The sequence below is a fragment of the Plectrocnemia conspersa genome, unplaced genomic scaffold, assembly GCF_051122295.1.
Source record: "Plectrocnemia conspersa isolate PC_06_02 unplaced genomic scaffold, ASM5112229v1 ptg000010l, whole genome shotgun sequence".
In the NCBI taxonomy this organism is placed as follows: Eukaryota; Metazoa; Arthropoda; class Insecta; order Trichoptera; family Polycentropodidae; genus Plectrocnemia; species Plectrocnemia conspersa.
Window position 1 is genome coordinate 14,690,101 of NW_028277174.1, and position 26,458 is coordinate 14,716,558.

Consider the following 26,458-nt stretch of genomic DNA (forward strand, 5'->3'; position numbering starts at 1 on the left):
GCATCGAGAAACGTTACTCTCGACTGTAATAATATTTTACGACGACCATAACATTGTTACGTATAACATATGCAGATTCCCCTTTATTGTCGCTTTTATTATAATATTATTACGCATATAAAACGAAATAATAATTTCAATAATAATGCGGTGCCGCAATCTAGATTTCGATGAATCATAAATATGGAATGGCGTCGAGCTTTTGTAAGCTTCCGAACCGTGATTGATGATAGAGCATCAATTGTAGCGCAAAGCACCTGCTCGCAGAATCTCCAAGACAATCTCGTCGTAGGAAGAAGTTTAAGTACGACACACTAGTCCTATTCTCATCCGTCTCGGCCCTTTGTATCGACGGCCAATTGTGCCGCAATGCTGCATGCCTGCCGGTAAAAAGGTCGCAGTTTATGGCCCTCTTTCCAGATGCTGCTCTGAGGTCCCCGCTATATTCAAAATGTTACGTGTTTAGTACCAGAATTTATTTCACCTCTTGTTTTATATATTTTTTTTAATTTTAAAGAATGTGTATAAGTTTTAAATTAACATTGCTATTTTTACAAAATGTTTATATAAAATAAATTACACTGACTCGCAATAACTAATTAAACATGATAACCATCTTTAAAAAAAAATTAAGATACTTTATAACACCAAAAATAATAATTATTGAATATTGCCCTATATAAGGTAAAAATAATAAATATATATATTAAAAATTAAATTCGAACTATTTTAGTGTATATTGCAAATTTGCAACATTATGAAAATAAATAATTTATGAAGCCATATAGAAATATCATTTTAGTTGAGAGTTCGTTCTAATTTTGCAACACCATAAAACAAGGAGTTAATTAAAAGCATTAGCTGCACATTTAAAGCAAACATTTTTATATCGTAACGCAACTTTTTTATTTTATTTTATATAGTTAATGTGTTATATAAGAAAAAAAATTAAAAATAAACCTAAGAATTTTTTTTTTTCTAAATATTAGTAACAAATCAACAAATGTATAGATTAAATTTACTAGTTAAAGAAAAAATAAATTTTTAAGTAACTCCTAATTCATTATTAAATATATAAAAGTATAATTTAAATATCTTTGAATAAAATCTATTGACAATTCTTCATCTCGTAAAGAAATAGTCGTTCGGATATCCAAGAAATATAAAATTAAAAAAACAAAAATTTCTCAATGTCAATGCCATAATATTATATTATTAGATTTTTATACAATTTTAACTTTTACTATTGTATACCAATACAGTTATCTTTATTTATGAATTTATACGTATATGCGATTCGGAAGTCGATCGCGTGATACATACGTTAACGGGGGAAAAAACTGCATAAAATATGGGTCCAACCAAAATTGCGTTTGACAAATACACCCCACGGGGTTGACAATTTGATTAATTGCAAAAAGGGGCCAATGTAAATGCCACCAGTTCGGTCGCTTTATCAATCAAAACCAAATTCGGAACTCGAAATGACGCGTCGTTAAAGGCATCTGGTGTGTATTAATTAATTGCGAATTATTGTTTGATTAATTTAAAAATATTTTACTTTATGTACAAATTTATACAGTCGTGCATCAGGCATCCCGTTCCCCAAACATATAATGTAGGAAGTCGTATCCTCGCCGGTTATAATGCCTGAAGCGATATGAGAAAACTCCTGTCTCTACTTAATATTATTACAATCCCGTTTTTATGCGCCGCTTTAAAATACGGCCCCGGTTAGGGGACTCCCCCAGAGTCGGCCCTGAAGCCCCTCAGGGAAGGGCGGCGCGTGAAATATGATGACCTTTTTAAATGCCACTATTCGACTATGACGCCATCAAACCGAATCCTGATTTGGGGACGTGACTCGAAGCCGAGATGGGACAAAAGGATCCGAGAGCCCATCTATATTCCGGCCCTGATCCGACTTTACGCCTTATTTACAATTGCAATTGGCTCTATGCCCACGTAATGTACCAGGACTTATTCTAATCTTGCGGTTACACATACAAAATTGGCGTATTTACATAATAAGACATATTTAGACGTTTGGCATGTTTCGAATTGAAGGGGCGTAAACACAATGTAATGTGCGAATTATACAAAAAAATATTTGCAATAACATCGTTATGTATTCATGTATCAGATTGGTATACAAAAAAGATTAAATTATTAGATTAGTTAATAATTTCACGAATGAAACAGTAAAAATAAAATACGGAATATCAATACCCTGTTATATGTTATACGGAAGAAACGAAACCTCTCATACTATATATGATAAGTGTAGCAAATACAATTTTTATTAATTAATAAAATATTTATAATGTGTATGATTCTGTTTTCCTTAATCACTATTTTAAATATGATATCAAAATCTTGTTATATCATTAGGATCCTATTTTGGTTTAAAAACAAAATATGCATTTCTTCAAAAATGTGATTGTGTATAATTTGTTGAATATTATTTTGTTTGATTAAAATAACTCCTAATGTTTTTAAAGAGCAAATATAAAAATAATATATTTTACGCATAAAGCAGTTACCACAATTATTTATTTAGAAAACTCCATTTAAACTTGAATTTTACCATAAGATAGCTATTTTTTTTATTACAAATCTGATCTTTATGACTTGACAGGTTATTCCAATGCGTCATAATGACCATTATACCACAGCTATGGTGCACACCTAAAATAGATGAGCACCATCCCACATTATTTCCAGCTCCTTATCGCTGAAAACATCTGTGTTTGGTAAGCTCGTTGAGAAGCTAGATGACCCGTGCAAAATAAGCTTTCTCCAACGCTGACATGTAAAGCAAGGGACGCGATCGCGACTCTCTGGTGAACTTTAAGATTGTCGACACCGCCCCCTTAGCAATATTAAAAAGTGCTTAATTTAGTCGATGATGAATTGTATTCCAACGGTATGTCAAAATGCTACTAGAAAAAAATACTAATACGACAATTAAATATAATTACTGATACGACCCGTACTCTCTTTTGTAGAGAAAAACCAAAAATTTTCTGTAAATTCTATCCAACTACAAGAAGTATTTATTTGTTTTACTTGTATTCCAGACAATGAATCCGTATTCGAGGACGCTACGTACTAGCGTATCGTACAAAACGCGATTCACCAATAAATTATTGAAGTGACACACGCTCCGCATAATGAAACCGAGCATTCTCGACGCCTTATTGCAAACGCGATGAAATGAAATTGCCGATGTGCATAGAAAATCTCCATCCCTGCTTGAACGTTACTCTCAAGTACTCTAAAACACGTTTCAAACTACAACTTAAGTGAATGAAAATTGTAGAAAAATACAAAAATTAAGTGATAATTTGAGTACAAAAAGCTTAAGATTCAGAACCATTGATATGTTGTCTAATAATCGTGCTATTAATTTTAATATTAGTCTAAGGGTTTCAATAGCGGCATGTCCTTTAGAATGAAGTTTTAAATTATGTTTATTAAATTTAAGCTCCCGATTAGAGCCCAATTATTTACGCTTGATTTCCATTTCACGTTACTGCCCTGTACATTTTGGAGAAGCAGTTGCAAAGTTTGTCTACGTGTCGTAAATATATTAATATCTTTCACCTCTTGAAATATGTATTAAGAATTTTAAAAGATTTTTGTAATTTATTTGCGATTGATTTAAGACCGTAAGCACTTGAAAAATTCAGAAGTTAAGTGGCGTTTGTATACAGTGGTAATAATGCTTTTATTTCTATTGATCCACTATTTTTACTGTTATATTATAATACAAACAATATATTATTTTATGAGGTTATTAAACGGTCATATCGATTTAAAATCACTACAATACTAAATATCTTTCTAAAGATTAACTTTCATTAGTTTGTGAGGCGCCAATTTCTAACCTTGGATACATATCTTATTTTTTCAACGTGACGAAATACAGTTACATTAGATTTGTCTAATCTATCTGTCGTCCTATTGACTGTCAATTTCGTCTTTATCTCTATCTATATATTTATTTATCACAATTTCACACCGGTGGATATCTAACTTAGGAAAATGTTTACTATATATCACATTTAGATATATAAATATTATTATTACCACACTCATATAAAATAAAAACTCAAAGTAGTAATTTGTAGTTTAAGTTTATACGCAATTGTTCACTCAACCATTTTTTTAACTTAATATATAAATATTTATAGAAAACTTTCTCTGTGTAAAACAATACATTTTCTCAGCATAGCCCACTTTAAAGAGCAGTTCTCTGCTTTACTTCACTACTTCCATTTTTAAATCTCTTTAACTACAATAATAAATAATTTTCAATAAATACATTTTATTTTTCTGGATCACAAAATTTTACTACCAAAAAGTTTATTAATGACTTTTTCATGTGCATTGTAGATTAAATAATATATAAACATTAATGTATGTGTGTATTATTCCATTATTATAAAAAAGCCTTTATAAGAATTTAAAGAATGTTGTTTGTACTGTAGAAGCTTATTAAAATATCATAAATAGTACAAAGGTCAACAGCATGAAATTTAATTATATAATACATGCCCAAAGTTGGGTTGTTGCAGCTTCGGCAGAGGAAGTCTGGTCTCATGCAGAATTCACCTGGCGGCTAGATGGATATCGTGCACAAAAGTTTATTATTGTATACCTGTTTCAAACGTACTGCAGGGGGTGTGGAACACGTGGCTTTAAGAGGGTGGAAATACGCGGCAATGATTTATGCCTCTCACTTCACAAAACTTGATACACCCCCTAGGCGTTTACCTTCAAAACGTGCTTTTTCCATCGTTGACACTGTTTTAAAAAAATTACCTAGGATCGATCTCTAATCTTGCTAGTTGATTGATGGCTCGCGATGTAATTAAATTAGTGTGATACATCACCCATCCGATACAATTTGTTCACTCCTTTAGCGTGTAAATTACTCTGTAAAAAAATAACACACTAGGACTTGATGCTATCTCGTAGGTTCCATTAGCTAATGGTTTTTTCTTTATATTTTCGTTTAAAATTTAGATGTTACTTTCTCGTGAAATATACACGCGCCCTGCGATATTTGTCTTGTGCCAGAATTTAAGTACACGGTAAAAATATATTTAAAAGAGCTTATTTTTATATTGAATTTAAAACATTATACATTTCAGCAACATACTTTTACATTTTTTTTCCTACAAAATTTGATACCATAATCTTGTTTAGGGTATTTTTGAAAAAAATGATTAATATGTTTTCTCTAAGAAAACGTTATTCTTAACTTATTTTTAATTACATTTTTATGGTTTAATATAATATACAATGCTACAAAGTGTATTTTATATATATTTATAGATTTTTTAAAAATATTTTTATAGTAAAAAAACACATCTTTGTTAAAAAAATGCAACAAACGCCATAATAAATATATACGAATTATTTTACTATAATAACAACAAAAATTCAATATAACCGAATATTTGCATTAAATAATTATTTTATTATTTATACTTAGCTACTTATATAATATATTAAATTTAGAGTTTTTCATATAAACATTTCAAACCATTACTTTTGCTTGTTTTTAATAGCTAATGTAGCCATAAAAATTACTACATTTCATTAAATTTATTTTTGCCTTCTAAACCATGTTTGGGTTAATTTTTTTTTCATAAATTTATTTTGAAAACAAAGAGCATCTTCGAAAGCAGATTTGATACACCACACATAAACTTTTATCGCCTCCCCAAAACCACAAGCACAAAACAAGTCCGTTACACGCCATACGTAATCTTTCCACATCTCCGAATAATCCGTTTCTTACGCACTTCATATACATGTAAATTTTTACTACACACTTTTTCATACGCGGCAGTAAAATTTATACGGCAAAATTACTCCCAGCACAGGGGCGCGTTCACACTGTACCAGCGAGGGGCATGCGCACGCTTCCTGCGGGACGCATAAACGCGGCTGCAGCTAATCGAATGCAATTTGCGCGATGTTCTCACTGTGACAACATAAATGCATATTTTATGCTGTCATCGCACGACAACTTGTGATGTATCGACGACGGGGCGTCGAGGTGTTAACGCGTCGCCAAAGCAGCCGTAAAGGTGTTAAGGGGTGATACGCCACAATTCATTATCATATTGTATGTAGTCATGGCGTGATTTAATGGTGATCGTTATTAATATAAATTTGTCGAGTCAAATCATAAATTCAAGAGCTCGTTGGATTGTGGAGGGTGTTTCTAAATTACATTTTTACGCTTCGACCACAACCGAAATAACAAAAGCTATCATTACTTGAAGAATCGATTAAGCTTATATTTATAACGACGTCACTATTAAGCATATCATATATTATAAGTATTTTATATTAATAAGCTCATTAATCATATTTGTTAGATTATAACAATTGAGCAATGGTTCTCTTGAAATGATCTATGTATTTGTTTTGGTATTGAAAGCTATTGAGAGAGAAGTTTATTAAGTTTACTACTTTGCAGATCATGAACGCCTCTGTAGTAATAATAAGGCTAATAAAATATTATTGTAATTGAAATTTTAATCTGTAAATAATATAAGGATATATAAAAACAATGTAATAATAACGCCTATTATATTGAAAAAATGATCACGGCCAAAATGAAAGCACGTTAAATACAGCGTCCGTAATTGTGATGGATGATGTGTTTGATGAGATTAGCCAATTGATAGCTGTGCCGACAGTGAACTTTTAATGGCTATACCCATTCAGATGAAAAAAAAACTGGCAGTCCCCTACGGATTCCGGTCTTTTATCGGATTCCATTTTGGCGAGATTCGGCATCGCAAACATTTTTACTATTTAAATGTATTACAAACTAATATTATATTTCATAACAGACGTTTCCTTAAACTTTGAAAATTCAGTATTTCAATATTGTAACTTATTCAAGTCAAATATTAAGTTTTTGAATTAAGATCGTAAGCGTTCTTGGAAGAAGGGAACGTCTGCGGCCTAACAAGCAGATTATCTCCCCTTTGGGCTGGAAGTTGAGGATGGAGTCAAAGGGACTTCAACACATAATCCGGCTTTCGTTTTATTCTTTTTAATCACTCTAACCTAGGCATCGATGATGGCTCACTCCACCTAGAGGGGTTGATGAATACTCGAATGGGGAGTGTGGGTGCGCCGAAATGGGGTTGTCATCCGGGGCGGGGGCATTCTTGCATAAAATTAAATCCCGGCGAATGTTTTATGATATTATCTGCGAAGGGAGGCGCGCCCTAGATTTATGGTCCTGCCGCATCATCCAGGTGAACGGAATTATCACGTTTCGTTAGCAATATAAATATTGGAAAAAATGACGGGGGCTATAATCGAATATCGAGAGAGGCCCGTGACTTCGTTTTTTACGAGGAGGGTGCCGAATCTCCATAAGTCATGGGACGTATAAAGATTTTCCCATTTGCGATGTATGCTCTCGGTAGCTAGCAGACATATTGCTACCGTTTGCCTCTGATATCGAATGATTGCGTTTAAATGCGTCTTTGCTTTCGTGAACGGTGGGGTTGTTGATGGGAAATCACATACATCACCGTAACATTTGTCATTTTGTGTAAATATGATGTTCTGTAAATATTTTTGGTTGTATTAAAAATCAAACGTTTGCCTAAAGATATCTTACAATAAGTAAAACAAATATAATTCAAATGTATATTAATAAAAAATATGTTATAGTTATAAAAATATATTTTAACCTTATAATAGGATATAAAAGTTACGTGCTACATAAAAGAAACTTTATCCCTCTAAAAGCTCACGATATGAAATTTTTCGAATCTCTAAGACAATGCAACTTTTTTTATTTATTATTTGCTAGTTTTGTAATAAAATTATTTTTTGTGTTATTATTTAAACATTATTAAACTCACTAAAGTAATTTACAATATAATACTCAAATTTCTAATAAATGATTTATGTCATTGCGAAAACCATTCAGCGGTATTTTTATTCACCATACCCCTTTTTTAAATATATGTAGCTACATCTTACAAGACTTTTCAAAAGTCGTTTTTCTGATTTGTCATAATAAATTAGAAAACTACGTCAATATTTTTTTTCTACAGAAAGTTATGTTGCAAATTTAAAGGTAAACGCAGCTCAAAAGCTAAGTCATGTATTAAATAGATATATATGTAATTAAATATGGATTAAGTATTTCAAACAAAATACTTGCGCCAATCAATTTAAATTTCTATAAAATCGCTTTATCGAATCGTAAGATATAATCAGTTACAACACAATCACTATGAAATGTACCAAAAGAAGCTTTTAAATTACTTAAATCTTCTTAAATGACTACAGCATAAACTAACCCTTAACTTATGTAGACCTATGGAGATTTTAAATAAATTAAAACTGTGCATCGGAACGGAGTGTATGTTAAGGCATTAAACGTATATCTACATATGGATATGTAATTGAAATAACGATCTTAAATGACACACTAAAAGCAAGAATTTATTTAATCCTAGAATCACGTTGATATACATATGTATATCTGGTTTTTGTTTCAAGTGTCTTCATTTCCCACTTTGCTTTGCCTTTCCCATGACAATAAATCACAAATGCAGTTGCTTAATGTGACATGAATGTATTTGAGAGATGAATGATTTATTTGTAATCAATATAATTTTTAATAGCACTAGCTATATAAATGATCAAGAATTGAATGATACGATATAGCTAAAAATAAACGTTTTATTTTATTTATTAGAAGCGATCAAATCACATACGTTTAGATCTGAAAATATAATATTGATAAAGAATAATAGAAGTCTGGAAATATAATATTGAGCCCCACAAGATATCAATGTAGCTATTTTATGCATATTGCATAAGCTAAAAACGTACGAATCAAACTCCAATAATATTTTTCAATTCATGAACATCCGGCTTAACTGTGTTTGACACCTGCCACTAAATTTCAATTGCCATCGGACATTTTCATGCCACAAACTGCCATTTCGCCGCCAGTTCACGTTGTATCGCCGACGGGGGTCCCTTTGAGACGTGGCCTGGTCAATTAACGGTATTTGCCAATCAACTAATGAGCGCACGTGATCGGCGTTCTTGAATCAATCCACTAATGAGCGCTATAATAAAAGTTTTTTATATTGTTTCAGGTCAAAGTGATGTTGAGGGTCGCCTCGCCCATCGCCGAGCCCTTGCCAGGAGTCACTCAATTCTTCAGCCTGGACAAGCGGAAGAAGCAGGTGACTCTCTACGATCCAGCATTATGCGGAGAAGCAGCATCATCGGCTCCGGAAGACAGAAAAGTCGGAGTGGCAGCTCCGAAGATGTTCGCCTTCGACGCCATCTTCTCTCACGACGATTCGCAGGTATTGGTTAAGAACTATGTATATAGTATAAGTATCGGATATTGCAAAGTGGCTGTAATCGATTGCAAAGTTACCGCAAATAGTCGGAGACAATCCAATCCAATCACGACTTAATGCTGTTGTACTAGTTTGCCAAAACGGAATTAGTGCGGTAAACTTGGCCACCGCCGACGAAATATGATTAAGTTAGGTGAACTTTGGGTCGGAGAACTTAACGAAGCTTTGTTTCGTCGCTGCTGTTCTAGAGAAGCTGCAAAATTATAAATGATAAGACTCGAGTAAAAATCGTTAGTTTTACAACTATGTACACGATGAGCCAATAAATACTACATAAAAAATATCTTTTTGACTGTTGTTCAGAAAATAATTATTAGATATTATAATAATGATATTCACATAGTAAAGATACATGGCTAAAACTTATTAGATATTTATCAAATGGTCAATTTCTTCAATATAAAAATCTACTACTGAAATTAATCGACAATTTAATTTTGGTTTTTGACGGTTACGATATATACATATGATATGTACATGTAAAAATCTGAAAGATTGCCGTTTAATATGAAAAAATATTGAGGGACATCCGTCAGTTAAAAGCTCATTACGAAAACCAGTTTTATATGAGTTTGACTATCTATATATCTATTGTAAAAAACATTTTGATGAAATTTTTTATACCTTTGATATGAAATAAAAGAGCAGACGCGAGATTTTGCAAGCTGATATTTTATGCTTTAAAATTTCTTGCTTTATACATTTTCAAACATATATTTCAATTCTCACACAATAATATCTATTATAAAAACTTAAACTTACTTTGCTAAGCTTTTTTTAAACCTATATATTATTAATAAAAAATAAAATATATTTTGCAAGACTTACTTCTTTACATATTAAAATCGATATTTGTCTACTAACTACACCTTTTTGCCCTTGTTTCGTTATAAATTAATATTTTAAACTATAAAACTTTACTTATTATATTGTACTATGTATCAAACTATTTAATATAAAGTAATAATGAATTTTCAATATTCTGTCAAAGCAAAAGTTTTGTTGTACTATTAAAAACAAGTGTTATAGTAAAAAGATTAAGAAGACATGTTGAGTTAAAGTATACTTTCACATATAAATTCAGATATATAACCTTTACGGAAAACTCGTACTATATAATATTATTTATCAAATAATTTATGTTTTAAGTATATTTTAATTCTAGTAAAACTTCGCAAATATTCATAAAATTACTTTATGAACTATATTATAAAACAAATATAGATTGGCACACTTTTTCATATTTAATAGATTATTAATATAATTTTATGAACCTCTTCTTTATAAAAATAAATATTTAAATAAATCGAACAGCACTTTTAATATTTGCGTATGGTTTTAAAGGCTATAAAATTACATCACCTTATAGATAGAATGAATCTTAATTAAAGTACTTTATAAAATGTCTATGGTTTGATAAAAAGTCGTTTTACGATCGAACACGTGCCTGCAAAACTGCCGAGTACGTGTCCCACATTAAAAGTTTACCCGAAAAGCACACCGACCCTAGTTGACGACTCCTGGCCGAATTGGTCCAAAACGGGACGAACGTTAAACAAACGCGGAATTTAAACTTGGAACGGATGGACAGGTAAATCCCTTCACCTGGTCTGCACGTCCAGACTCCCACATACCTTTGTTGACAATCAATTCGCCGGACATTTGCTGGCAAAGGGTTTTGCGCTTTCGTTTTAGGGCTAGCACAAATTATCACTAGTTTTATTTTTATTTTGTATGTGTGTGTGGTGTGATATGGATAGATAAATGTATTTATCGCCGCGTTCATAACCATCACTATTATGGCTGAAACGAGCTGCATTAATTAAAAGCCTAGCTGTAATTAAGTCGTAATATAATAGCGACGTTGGTTATTGGAACTTTGTTGCGTGCTAATGGCGGCGGAATTATGGAGTGAAAGCATCACACACCTGAATATTCAGGAAATGACCGGATTAAAATAATATATCAACAACTTTACCATAAAATCTAATTTATGAACATATTATAAATTATCATTCTACTATATTCAATTTTATTAAAATATAAATAAATAATATCTTAAATAATCAGATAAATTTATTTTTAATATGAGCTAGGAATATTCATTCTGGATATACCTTTATGTTTTTATCTATGCACGCTGGCGATACAGCTATTTTAACGAGTGCTAACTAAGTGAAAACTAATAAGCTAACTTAGTGAAAAGAAAATTAAGATCAACAAGAATAGAATAGTTAATTATATTTATTAAACGTGGATAAACTTTAGTATGGTCTCTTAAAAGTAAGCAGGGCAGTAACAAATAATAGAAATCTAGCGTTAAGTACCCGAGCTTTAAGCTAAAATTTAATAAACATATTTTCCAATTTTGCAAACCCACTTTTACATATGCCTGTCTGTTGTGGAGTAACACTAGTAATATTATATATTTTTTAATTACAAATCATCATATTAAACCAGTAAGACAGTATTAAAAATAATTTTATAGTATTACATGAAAGTCAAAGCTTTTAATAAAAAAATTGAGACATTATAAAAAGTGCGTTTAAAATTGAAGTGAAACTAATATAATAAACCCCTATATTTATTACATTGCTATTTTACTAATTATTTTTATAGCCAATTCTTTGACCAAAAAAATGTGATTCATTATTTTATTTTTTTTAGTATTAAAAAATTCAGTATGACTTAATTCGAAATTTATCTTTACATATTTATTATTGCTTTATTACTTAAAGCTTAATTAAAATTTACATCTACCAATTTTCACAAGTGTAAAGAGTAAAATTAATTAAATAAATACAGATATATGTATGTATGTATATTAAATTATTAAATTTGTATCACGCCAAGCAACCTCCGATAGCCCTGCAAGTCGTTGCCTTAGTTTGGAAACAACCCCCGGTGTTAGAATTAAATTATCTGAGTTGATCCGTGGAGCTCTGTCAGACTCCTAGACCTGTCCGTCGGGCACTGGGGTGGAATCTTCTCCACCCACCCTCAAACTACCCTGTCCCAGTGTACGCACGTGATTCCGACTGCTTCCTGCGGAATCAGTGAAAAGTTCCCACCGGCGGTAAACAGGATTTTCGTTATTGTTTTTTTCTTTTTTTGGTCGCGGATGAGAGGGTGGTTTTGGGGAGTGGCGTTAAACCTAGTCAATCGCTCAGCGTGCCCCTGTTGACTGACTGCTGCCACCCCCCGGTGCCACCCTTAAGAGTGTTTGTCGCAAGGGCTTAGCCTTCCGGAAAATAAATTGAACCGTTTTCGGCAAAATCGCCGCGTCGATTTAAATTTGTTGACGGAAGCTTATTGCTATCGGATTTCGTGCGTTAGGTGCATGTGTGGTTTTATTTTAATGGTATGATGGATTGGAAAGCTTACGTTCTGAGTCGTTTTTATGTTGATGTTTACACTATTTATTTGTTTTTACTAATGTAGTGCTAGCACACAAATATATTACATAAAATTAAAAAAATGTTTTAATACATAATTCCACATTTTTATATAAAATAAATATAGAAAACATTTGTACATTTTATTATTTTTTAGACTGATACTATACCAATTACATAAATCAACTAAATCTATGATTGTTAATATTCTATTTTAGTGAGTATTTACTATTAAAAATCTGTGTTAATTAACTTATTCCTCGCTTAACAGAAATTTCTCAAGAATCATAAATATATTTTTAAATAACTAACACTCGTCGGACGTCTCCATGGAAAAAATAAAAATAACGTTCCGTGAAATTTTCGCGACAGTTTATTCGGTGAAAATTTAAGGTAGACGTTTTGAAAAGCATACCTACTCACGAACTTAGTTAAACCGTTTAAGCCAAAGCTTAAAGGATGGTAGGTTGCTCCGTTCGCGCTTAATCCCGCAAGGAACCAAACGAAAGTCCACTTAATTATTTTCTGCTTCGTAACAGGTAGAAAGGGCGAATGTTGTGAAATGGGATTTTGGATAGATCGCTACTCGATTTGCATACAACACAATTTTCCCGAGTAAACAACTTGTTTTCTGTTTAAGATTCAATTAATGCCAATGATAAATTTATGTAGAATTATTCGTCTTTGCATTATTAATTATCATTAATTAGGATCGCGACCCACGACCAAGACTGGCATTTCTAGAAATTATTTTTTTCTATCTAGCTCCTTATTTGTGTACCTTATTAAAAATATTAAGTTTCTATTTAGCTTATTGTTTTTTAACCATCCCGAAATAACATTAAAACTGATTAATGATTAAAAAACCTCTTACAAAGTATTTTTTTAATTTATTTTTGATGTTTTTAAAATATTCTAATAGTAAAGAAATGAACTTCAAAAAAATCTAAATTACTTTATTTTGAGTAAAACTTTAGATAGAAATATAAATATTCTAACAACTTTTTAAATTATTTTTTGATATTTCCTAATCTTTCCGTAACATATTCAAAAATCATACTGTTGATTGATAGGTAAACGCCTTTAATAATGATTTACCTTTAATTTTCTCACGCTATTGAAATTGAGTAATATTATTCACACACGCGTTTGCCAATATCTATTAAAACAATATTGAATAATAAATAATAATTTACTTCTCCGATATCTTTCGTATATTATATTTTTATTTTAAACAAAAATTATATCATCTAGAGTTAATTTATATTTTTACCCCACCCTCTTCAACATGAACAATTTAGCATTGGACTCGTATTCGTATAAAATATTTACTCTAGCGGCATCATCTAGTAGAATATTCATGGAAAGACATTCCACGGGATGAGAAGTAGATAGAGAAAGGTTCGTATCCAATTTGTGCTTAACGAGGCAAGACTCAAAAGTAGCGGACAAATAGTTTTACGGTTTCAGTCGGCCGTTCGGCGTACCTCAACGTCCAGGTCTTGTCGGGTCCTTGCACCCAAGGATTTGCATTTAGATTTTAGAATATCGCCTAGATTAGCACAGATTAATCTAGGGGCCGTTCGCATTTTAATCCCGATCCCGAAAGCTCGTCCAGCGAGCTTTTCAATTTATTCCTATCCTTAATGGAAAAGTGGATGGGCGAATTGATCTGCCTCCTACTGTTTTGCCGACTCAAGATATTTTAATTATGTATGGATACCTATATGAAACCAGTATTTTATATGAATTCATAAAATCACGACCTATTTTATAATACGTTATTTCTGATAAACCTTAAATTGGTCAACTGACAAGGTATCTATAATATACAATTATGTATATTATAGATACCTATAAAAAAAAATATTTTATTAAAATTTATATAGTTACGATACATTTTAAAACATTTTTTTATTACAAACATTAAATTAGTGACTTGATAAGATCGATAAGTACAATGAGAATCAAGCAAATCATATATCAACACAAATCCACCATTAATTTACGATTAATTCAGCAAGCAATTAATAATTACCCAAAAAAATCTGGATCAATAAATAAAATACAGTCATCATATAAATGCATAAAATTTTAAAAACTCATTGTTATGAAAATAGGTGGAATGCAAATAATCATTACAATTTCTCGAATATATTAAATAAACCAAAGTCATAATATTTTACATATTTAGTCGAAATTGCAAGTACATTATCTTTCGTTCATGTAATATTATATAAATCCCTTCCAGAAAGAAATATGAGTCTAGTTACAAAAAAAATGTCCCATAAAATATGCTGAAATATGAATGTAGTGGTTCTTATATTAGTTCAATACCGATTTTTATGCTTTATAATTTTTATCAGTACATTAAGATACTTGTAAAACCCATAGTTGCAGTATTTGCTTAGATAATTTATTAAACGCAAAATAATTCAATTTAACTAATAAAAAGAAATTTAAATGATGTTACAAAAATAAAACATCTTTTTATCCTATTTTAATTCAATACTCAGATAAATCGTTTATTAAAATAAATCTTTGTATACATATCAGATTCGAAAGAATGTTCTTTGCTTGCGCCAGTTGGACCATTGAAGACGAAAAATAAACAAGCTAAAGCTTTAAAAAACACAACGGACGCGACTTCAAAGAAATGAGATTTTTTATACAACACAAAAACGAAACAGAACGGGATCAGGATAAAAATCTTTTCTCTTATAATTAAAATTTGCTTCTAGATATTTAACCGTTTGAGGCAGGTGAGTCCGGGCTATCAGAGAGGCACTAAAAATTCACGACCAATTTCACCATCTTTGGTTAAAGGCCTCTTTCTCTCTCTCTTCTCTTTCGTTCAGCTTATCGCACAAAGTGTTTAGCAGCTCAAAGCATCTTAGATCCCATTTAGATATTGTTTCGATCTGTGTATACTGGCTCCAGGGACGGTTGATTTAGAAGACTACATTGTCGCAAGCACCGAGCTAGATCCACAGGCACAATGTTCAACTAATTTGTTATGTGTACGCTTCGAGCTTATCTGTGGACGCAAACACTAGATCTGCTGTCAATATGTTAGAATTTATGGTGATGGGATTATGATGTATCGATGGAAGATTTGTGTGCGTAACAATAAACCACAAATGGCGAGCATTACCAGACTCGAGTTGATTTCCTAGTGATAGATTATCATTGTTGTCTATAAATTTAATTTCGTGGAGGCCTTATGTTAAATAGTAGGATTAAAGTAAATACGACATTATAATTTACTATCCTAAAATTAAGTTTATAATATTTTACAAATACAATTTGAAAGTTATTTTAATATTATACAAAAATTTTAATCAAGGCGTGTCATGAAAATTGTATTATTACAAGCAGACAAATAAAAAAACAATCAGATCAGCACGAATTTATGGCGCAGTTTTTAATATAACATAAAATTATTATAAATACATAAGTAAATAAATTTCAGAAAATGTTGAGATATCACGAATTTATTAATATGTAATAGGCACAGTAATATATTTTATATTAATACAAAATATTTACGAAACACATTTGTGACCATTCATTCGGTTTATCTCGATTCACGAAAATGAATCCCATCGGCCATGCGATTACCACACTGTAAACAATTATTAGCAAAAGTAAATTATATTTTATATATTATAAAAATAATTTATAAAATATTTTATTATGTTTGTTACAGGCAGAAATATGCGCCAGCGCTTTGACAGACGTAATTCATGCTGTGATCAACGGTTCAGACGGTTGTCTATTCTGCTTCGGTCATGCTGGTCTCGGTAAGTGAATATAATTATTTTTTTATTATATTAAAACTTGGCATAAGTTCAATTTAAATTAGTATAATAAGTTTTTGATCCGCTGATATGCCTCAAGCTGTGACTCTTTGACGACTCTTTTGGTGCGTCTATGGTCGCGTCTTTTTCCGTCTGTCCCTCTGTGACCAAGTGTTTTATATTTTTATATTTCTGATTTGAAACTCTAGCGAATTGCAGATTAGGATGTCATCAAGGAAATTGCATCGTTTCTTAGACACACCCATGAAATGTGTTTACGCCTTAAAAGTGAAACGGTCAGATGGTTACTTTGGCGATCGTTAACAAAGCGGTAGAAAAACATTGTCTATTGCGCATCCTTTCCACACAAAGTGTAGTATTTTTTCTAGGTGCTTAGGAATGATCAACGTCTCGGGAAAAGTGTGGTTTGTAAAATAATAACAATTATTAACGCAATTGTTTAGTCCCGAGATTTTGCTTTTATTGCTACGTCCCACTTTCGAGACGAGTTGTTTCACTTTTCATTTGTCAGAAATTGTCGTTAGATGACCTCTAAATTAATTTAGCATATTGCTTAAGGCCCTACAAAGTATTATAATAATAATAAAAATCGCAGAGTTTTAAACATTTATATTTGAAAAATGCTCTTTTAGTGAATTGCGACAATAAAATTTCCAAGCGGAATAACTATTTTGGTTTATAAATATAATCCTGATTTTAAGATAAAAATATGTCTATTCCTAGAATGTTATTAATTCTAAGCGAATTAAATTTTAATGTTTTGAGCTAAGCTGTAAAATACTTATGCTAGCAGCTAGCATAAATAAACATAAACCATCGACTAAGAACAAGTTAAAATAAATACGACATATTGAAAAGCCTAGTACGAAATATCGGTATATATAAAAAAAATATTATAAAAAAAAATATATCTAATATGATTATTACACATCTTCAAATGCTTTTACACAGAACAAGTTTAACATTAATTTTCGCAATTTGATAACTTCGCCAATTCGAGAGCATAATATGTGCAATTGCCATGATAAGTGGAAGACCTCGTTCCTGATTGCGTTCTCTGGTTTAATGAAATGGATTTTAGCTAGCGTCGTTTGTGAGTGACTGAATTTTCTTCTCTCTAATGTAATCGTTTTCCATTATAATCCTCTTATGGAACCGACCCAACTAGCGGCGCAGATTTTCGTCTCTGTTCGACGCGCAGACACTTGTGCAAACGATACCCAGGCGAGCGGATCATAATAGTGTTGTACTTTAACCGGGATCCCCTTTATTGTCGAGGAAACGAACGCGCCTCTGTTCCACCTTAAAACAGTAGAAGATTTCAGTTTATGAAATGGATTAACCGCTCTGGTGGGAAATGTAGCGTTGCGACGCTCGGGGCACGAGATTTATCAAGACGAAAGGGTGTAGTGGAAATGCAAATTGTGTAATTTACGCGCCCCCTTTGAACTAAGACAGGGCTTGACATATTTTTTGACGAGTAAAGACTATAAGCTATATTTTTTTCTACAACACCTATTTATAATGTTGGAAATCAGTAAATAAAAAAAAATACATGGTCAAATTATAACCAATTTCATATAGAACCTTAAAAATATAAGTAGAAACAAGTTAAAAACGATGAATTTTTAAAAGTTCTTCTAAAATCAATAGAAATATATTATTGAACGAATATCACATTTCATTTCAAGCATACACTTCAAGCACGTTGCTGTGACTGAGTTATAATAAATGGACTTGAACAGAAATCTCGCTAATCTTATGAAATTTTCGCTTTAATTTTTAAAAGCCATTAAATCCTTACTTTCCAAATATTCTCACACCACAGCATATTCTTTATTTATTCAAATCTTAGCATGTCCTTCTTTTCTCATTCATCTTAATGTACAAAAACTCATTAATTTGATTATATATAAAATGCAGTCCCTTCGTTTTCACTTTCCATGTAATCTGGCTGTTAATCAAAATTAAAAAATATTCATTTAAGTGCAATTTTGATCTAAAAATATACTTTAATTTTTTTTATTTAAAATTACTGGCGCTGTATCCACGTCAAAAAAAATAAAGTTTACGTAAACAAGCACTTACTGACCAAAAAGATTCGAATACTAGTTACAAATGCTTGGCCAAAAAATATAGTACATATCGATTTTTTGCGCATCCCATAATTTCACATCCCTTTCTTAAACACTCAAAAATCCCATAAAACCAAGTATTGCTCAATGTTCACCGCGTCTCAAATAGTGTGAACGTCGCCGAGGCGCCAATTGAAAAACTTTGGCAATTTTGCCTCTCTGCAAAAGAGGGCGCAGCCTCAGCGTCACATCTTCGAGAGCATCCCCGATTTACATGTCATAATCATCAATTTACATGCAAACTCGACTATTCGACGACGCAAAACGGTGCACGTCTGTGCACACACATCCAGGTGAGCAGAGGGATTTTCTTGGAGTATCTAACTAACGGAAACGAGAGGGGACGCCTTGTCTCGTCTCGTACCGGCTGGCCTTCTTGGAAAAACTATTTTCTCATTTTGTGACGTAGAGGGATGTTTTTACGGCCTTTGAGGCTTTGTGCGGCGAACTACGTCTTTGATATATAATTTTATATCGTGCGCGAAAATATGATTTCGACCCACCCTCTCCTGATCCGTTTTATTACAAGCAACCTTGTTACGTGATGTTGGTTATTAAATTAGGACAGTTGTTCTGCGCGCGTGTGTGTATGTGTTTACCAGACAACCAATAATAAATGGTATTTAGTAAAAAATACATTGGACATGTAACAAAAATATGTAGAGAAAGGATACAAGGAATGCAAAATTTAAAGCTCGTTTTTGACTATACCTAATAAAACAGCAATATAAAAGTTTAAAATTTCAAAATATGAACTATAAATATTAACCAATTAAAATAACAAATAGTTAAGAAACGGGCGAATATATTTAATATCCAAATATTCGGATTAGAGTATCTAGCAGTAACGAACTTACGACATAGCGAACTTGATTGGTCTAAATAACCTTCATAATATGTGAGATTATAAAAACAGCTAGGAAACTCCAATCAATCAATATAAATTTATTTATAATAATAACTAATTCTGACCTCTTAGACCCGATAGAAATTTAAAATCGTCGTATGATTATATAGGATTCGAATTAATTAATTGTTCCTTATTAGTATCCTTTTATAATTACTTTAATTGTTTTCAAGCTAAATTAAGTTTTATAAAAAAAAATATATAAAGACCTATGGTTAAGCTATACGATACCATATAGTCTAAATAATTATTAAATAAAATATTATTATTAAAGCAAGACACTGCAAGTTAAAGTATTTTATATATATATATATATATATAAAGGACTAGATGCCTATATATAAACATACAACTGTGAATAGGTATATAATACAAATCTAAAATGACGATTAATGTTTGAAATGAGACCATTACAAGCGTCTGACAGTTTTAGCTGTAAACACATTACTAACTGGTGATTTATTTAACCAGAAAATATGTTATATCCGACATGTGTATAATATATATCTACAAAATTATTCAAAACATTGACAATAATATAGGTTAGGTTATTTTGTAAGAGTTATAATTTGTTAATATAAAAAATAATACAAAAAAGGCTTATTTTCGGTTTGATTATTAAAGTATAATATTTCATATTCATCAAAACAATTTTTACAATATATTTAATACGGACCAAATATTTTTTACGCCTCAATAAACGCATACCTTAATTTGCATTCTAAATATTCGTGTAAAACACAATTTAAAAACCTCCCTTTTTCCCGAGCATCCGAACCACCCTTTCCAATCTCATGACCCCTCAAGTCAAAGTTTTCCCGTTTAATTTCAAACCAGGTTAGGAGAGCGGTCTCGGCTTACCGCCACAATGGAGACTTCCCATATTACGATAAACGTTAAGACGTTTTATTTAAAATTTTAATATACCATCTATAATACTTTTTATATTTACATTGATACATTTAGAGTTTAATATGGCTCATAAAGCTTATGCAGTGTTATTATAAATTTAAATTTATTTTTCTTTATTCCCAGGAAAGTCGTATACAATGGTCGGCAATTCAACAACACCAGGCGGTCTGGGAGCCATCCCGTGTGGCATTTCATGGCTCTTTCGTGGCATAGCTGAGAGACGCGCTAAATGTGGCACGCGATTTTCTGTACGTGCCAGTGCTGTAGAACTCTGCGGTCATACCAACCAATTGAGAGATCTTCTCGCCGCGCATGCGACTGGTTAGTATTTACTTTTTAAACAAATTATAATTTATTTAAAAAAAAAAAAAAATGATATGATATTCATTTTTATCCTTAGATAATGAACAATCCCCTGGGGTGTATCTGCGAGACGATCCCTTATTCGGTACTCAACTGCAGAACCATTCGGAATTGCGAGTCCAGACGCCGGAGAAGGCGGCTTTCTTTTTGGATGCTGCGCTCGCAAACAGAGGTCCTGGGAAGGAGGACGGAAGAGACAGCCATCTTCTGTACACCCTGCACGTTTATCAATACAGCGTCGGGCAAAAAGGAGCTGGTAAGATTTTTTTTGTAGATAATATTTATTTAATAGTGTTTAATCACATAAGATCAATAGTAAATAAATATACATTGAAAACTTGATTATTGACCTACAATATAAATTAACTAAATACGATTATAATTATATTGGTTAATACTGAACCAATTAAATTGTTAAATAACTTGAAATTTGTATTGCAATAAATTGATTCAAATCTATAGTTTAGAAAATAAATTTCAATAATAAAAATTGTTTTGAGAAAATACGTATTGTAAATTTAACGATCAGGTTGTTGCATATTATTTGAAGAATAATATTGATAATCTAGGTTTGTTATTATTATGTATCATACCGTTAAAATATGCTTAAAACGTAAAGTGACCCTATATCAAATATCATATCTACTATATACATTTTAAGATCATCAACAAAAATAGAAAATGTATATATGTAGTGTTAATATTTATTTTATTTATATAACAAAGGACCTTAATAATATATTTAAGGTCACCATTTTTGCATTAAGTAAAAAAAAGTATTTATTCTTTAACTTTCTTTCGGTCAAATAGATTCGTATAAAAGCACATAAATTATCTAACATATATATTTTCTTAATTTTATTAGGGGAAATTAAAGAATCAAGATTATATATACATAAAATACAATTTATGCGATTTACGAAATATTAAAATTGATTTTAAAGTGCTTATTTCTAGTATCCTAAAAGTTTTAATTATATTTTTAATCATTTTAATAGATTTTGCATTTAAAAATAGTTTTTCTAAGCATTTTGTAGTGTATTTAAATATTTTACGACCAGATCAAATAAAAATACTTCTCATTTACTTGTTCTTAATATTGTTTTGATTTGTATACACAAATTTTAATTGCGAAGATTTATTAATATTATTGACTTTTGCATACATACATATTATTGTTTGTAGCACTGCATATATTAACAAATAAAAAATATGAAAGCAAGTTCAATTTCATAGAAATAACTGTTTGCCTAATAAAATTAATGAGAGCATGTTTTGTGATTCTATATACAATATTAATTAATTATGCACAATAAAAATACCAGATATTAGAAACAACATTTATAAATTGATACAAAACAATTAAATTAGGTAATTGAAAATACTACATTTAAAGAGGATATTTTATATGTTTTTATTTATTTTTTTCATTACAAATCTTACTATCATGACATTTAAGGTTGCTATAATGAATATTTGCCCTCATGCGTACAATTATTGAATAGTTGCTACATATTTCCATTAACCTTATTATATAAAAAAATGTTATCTTTATATCAACATTGCACTCATTTGTAATTATTTTTTTTAATTTTCTAAGAAACAAGATAAATTTAATGGATAAACATTTTAAGCTTAAATTAGTTCGACAGAAGCTGTAATAAATCTTTTAAAACCCAACTGTTATTGCGGAAATGTTTTGTGTAGATAATCTGAAAATAAAATAATACATAAAAATACCTTCGAAACGCTCCGCGTGACCATAAATCAATTCTAATGTTCGTTTTTTCATTTTATTTTGTTTAGTTGCCGGTGGACGCAGCAGACTTCATCTAATCGATCTGGGAAATTCGGATAGGGGGAAGTCTAGCGGAGGAATTCCATTATCCGGCATGGGGAACATCTTGTTAGCCATATTCAATGGACAGAAGCATTTACCGTATAGAGACCACAATGTGACCCACGTTTTAAAGGAATGTCTGGGCTCGCTCACGTGTCACGCGGCAATGATCGTCCACGTGTCGCCCAATATGCAAAACTACACAGACACTTTAACGACTGTTCAATTAGCGTCCAGGATACACAGGATGCGGAGAAGAAAGATTAAATTCATACCGAATTTAAATTCAGGCTCTGGAGGCAGTTCTGGCGAAGAGGCTCCGAAAGCAAGCAGTAGTGAACCTGATCCTTCCAGTAGTGACTTATCAGCCGATACTGTAATATACGTCGGTCATTCTGACGACGCGACAGATGGTGAACATCCTCCTGTTTACATTCCAAATCTGAATTCGGGGGATAACAGATGTTCTATGAAAATTTTAAAAGGGCCGAGCATCGAACAAAAGTTTAGTAAAGTACCCACCTTACAGAGGGTCGTTGAAGAGAGAAGTCCAACTCATAAGAATTTAACGCCCAAAGGATCGCCAATTAAATCCGTCATCCAAACTAACAACTCAGTTAAATCATCGCCATCTCATATGCTCACGCCCAAAGCATCGCCTTTGAGAAAAATTCCCGTAAAACACTCGAGCGTCGATGAAGGCAGTAGCAAACTTGTACCGCCTTCGAGCAGCGACGAACAATGGATCGACGGTCCTAGAATATCTAAACACAAAGTCGCAGAAGCTCGACATTTCATGAAAGAAGTACAACACGTGAAAAAGAAAGAGACTTGGGTCGATGGACCGATGCAAGTACCTGTTATACCTCTTCAAGCCGAACATTTAGTGAGTCATGGCAACGAGAGCATAGGATACGGATATATGGATAGTCACAAGAAAAGCATGATTAGAAAATGGGTCGAAAATCAAACGAGTCAAATTCAGAAAAAAGTTACCAAAGGAGATTCGAGTACGTTAACTAAACCACAGCCAGTATACAAAGAACTCACTCAATTCAAAACGTGTGACGATTTTGACGGCCCGGATAAGATCATGCCTTTAGTTAAGAACGTTACCAAAACGAGTAATGTAATAGAAGAATCCGTGATTAGAACAGGTCTTAAAAATGTTATAAATCCTAATATGATATGTGAAGAAGAAGGTGAGAATGAAAAAGTACTTGATGTTGTATATAAATCTAGTCAAAGAAATCCTTGCCAAGGTGCAGAAATGGATGATGATGACGATAGCGAAGAAATGGCCGAAATACCACCCGCTTTGCCTTTAATTCAACAGTTAAGTAGTAGAGAAGTTTCAATGGAAAGCTTAGACGTGCGGTTAAAAGAAAGGTTGAGAATGAACGATGATATAATTTCAAATCAAAGTAGAGAAATCGATGCAAACGGTATGAGCAAAGGTCCGATCGACGATGATGATGAAATTTTAGAGATTATCGAAGTAGAAGAACCATTCGAACCTGTACCTATGCAAGACTCTTGCCTTCAAGTGACCGAAGAAGATATTGCTTATTGTATGGGCGTCAGAGAAAATCCTCTTCCAGAAGTAGATCAAGGAAATATAGTTGAACACCCCTTAAGGATATTAAGTCAAGAGAATTTAACTGTAGTTTCGACATTCACGGACTCAATGTCGGTTTTGAGTGATATGGAGAGACAAATAAACGCGAATCCATATCTTAAGAAGCAATACAACATATACAATGATTACGATAACAAAGAATACAATAGTAGTCCAAAGTATATAAACACGCATAGGGAAAATGAATCTCACGATAAGAAATTTAGCGAATTAGCGAAATTGCACGAGTTGTATCAATCAAGATTGGCGATGGCAAACGTGGAGAATACAGCAATGTACAAAAACATGTCGCAGCAAAACATGAATTTCCCGCAGAACTATTGCCAATCTTTGTCTCTGTCAGACATGCTTTATGGCGGCGAAGAGTTCCATTGTAATAGTTCTATATATAGCGAGCCAGCTTATAAGCCGCAGGAAAATTTTTGCGAAAATTGTCAGCAAAACATATCAAGACCTGGATCGGCTTTGGATTGGTGCGATCTGAATTTCACGACTGATAATCACAATTTCTTTCCTGAAAAACCACTCGCGAGGAGATTTCAAAGGTATTCAAAACTGACCAATGAACAGCATCTCAATATAGCGGCATTAAGGCATCCAGACGGTGCTTCTAATCCAAATTTGAGAGAAGAATCTAGATGTAATGGAAATAGTCCTATGAAATGCGAAAGCGAATCATACGATGAATCTAAAAAAGCCTCGTTACACTTAGAAGTTAGACCTATGACTAGTGACATAAACGAAAGTAAAGTGTCTCACACTTTGCCTATAACTACAGAACCCTTATCAGATCGTGTTAATCAAAGATTAATGAGTATAGGCTCTACGAAGATTGTTAGTAAGCCTGACGGATACGACAGTGGTCACGATTCGACTCCGCGAACTTCAAAGCACAGCCCAGCTGCGATTTCAAGGAGAGCAGAATCAGGATACGACAGTGTGGTTCGAGATAGTGAAAGCTCTAGCATCGACTCCTTCTCGATACGAAAAGCTCACAGGTCGCATGGACACGGAGGTAACAGAGCTCACACAACTGCCAAATATAAACATCAGCATGACAGATCCTTTTGCTCTTGGCTAAGAAACCCTTTCACCTGTAAGAACGCTGAGACTGACGCGGAAATAAGCGACTTTTGAAATAAAAACATAACCACTATATGCATGGGCTCTAAATTACCTTTTACCTATCCTGTGATCGCATGCTAACACTTTCAATGTGGACCTAACATTCGGTGTTTAGAACTGTGTCGGTACAATTTTTAAAGTGAAAAATTTTACAGTGACCCCACCGGAACGGAAGCCCAAGAAAACCTTAAGATCTAAGCTGCTGTCTAAGCTGAAAATCCTCAACGGGCAAGACATTACAAACTACGTTTTTTAAATTGTGATACATCATTTTCGTGTAAATAAAATTTTATAAAATTGTATAATAAATTTTAATTATCAACTATGAACAATGAACAATCATTTGGCTTGTTAGTAAATAAAATTAAATATAATAATATAAATATATCTATCTAAATTTATCCCTAGCTTTAAAAGGATCCTGCGTGGAAAAAAACCAAATAACCGAATTTATTATGGGAGACTGCTTTTGATACTCGACATAAAAATATATATCATATTACATCATATTTTATACTACAATTATTTTCTAAATATAATATAAAACTGAAGTAGCTTTTATATCATGGTGTACAATCTTTGATATAGCATTTTATTTTATAGTAATAATTTTAATAACCTATACGAAAATTACAGTATTATATTCGGTAAAATTGGTAATATAAATATGTATGTACATTCGATTAATATAGAGTAAAAAGATTAAATCGTTTTCGCCAACGTTGTATACATATATGTAAGTACGGTAGATATTAATAATAATTGGTAATTATACACTAAATTCAAACACACTGTCTTTCAAATATGTATACGTTATAAAAAAATATTTACAAATTATTTAATTAATTATTTTATAATTAACGTTCTTTAGAAAGACGGTGATT

General features: G+C 31.9%; 1 protein-coding gene across 3 annotated transcripts in view; it reads left to right on the forward strand.

Moving 5' to 3' along the window:
* The window catches only part of LOC148230704 (kinesin-like protein CG14535), a 306,144-nt gene extending 280,261 nt beyond the window's left edge, over positions 1-25,883 (forward strand). For 2 of the 3 annotated variants that reach the window (XM_088194689.1, XM_088194691.1), the window contains 5 exons: positions 9,165-9,380; positions 16,542-16,635; positions 20,731-20,928; positions 21,008-21,226; positions 22,777-25,605. In XM_088194689.1, the coding sequence (XP_088050815.1) occupies positions 9,165-9,380; positions 16,542-16,635; positions 20,731-20,928; positions 21,008-21,226; positions 22,777-25,586 (3,537 nt within the window). In that variant the 3' untranslated portion in view covers positions 25,587-25,605. Of the gene's footprint in view, positions 1-9,164; positions 9,381-16,541; positions 16,636-20,730; positions 20,929-21,007; positions 21,227-22,776; positions 25,606-25,729 lie in introns of those variants that run through there. The other variant, XM_088194690.1, reaches the window with a different exon arrangement.
* The last annotated feature ends 575 nt before the right edge of the window (positions 25,884-26,458 follow it).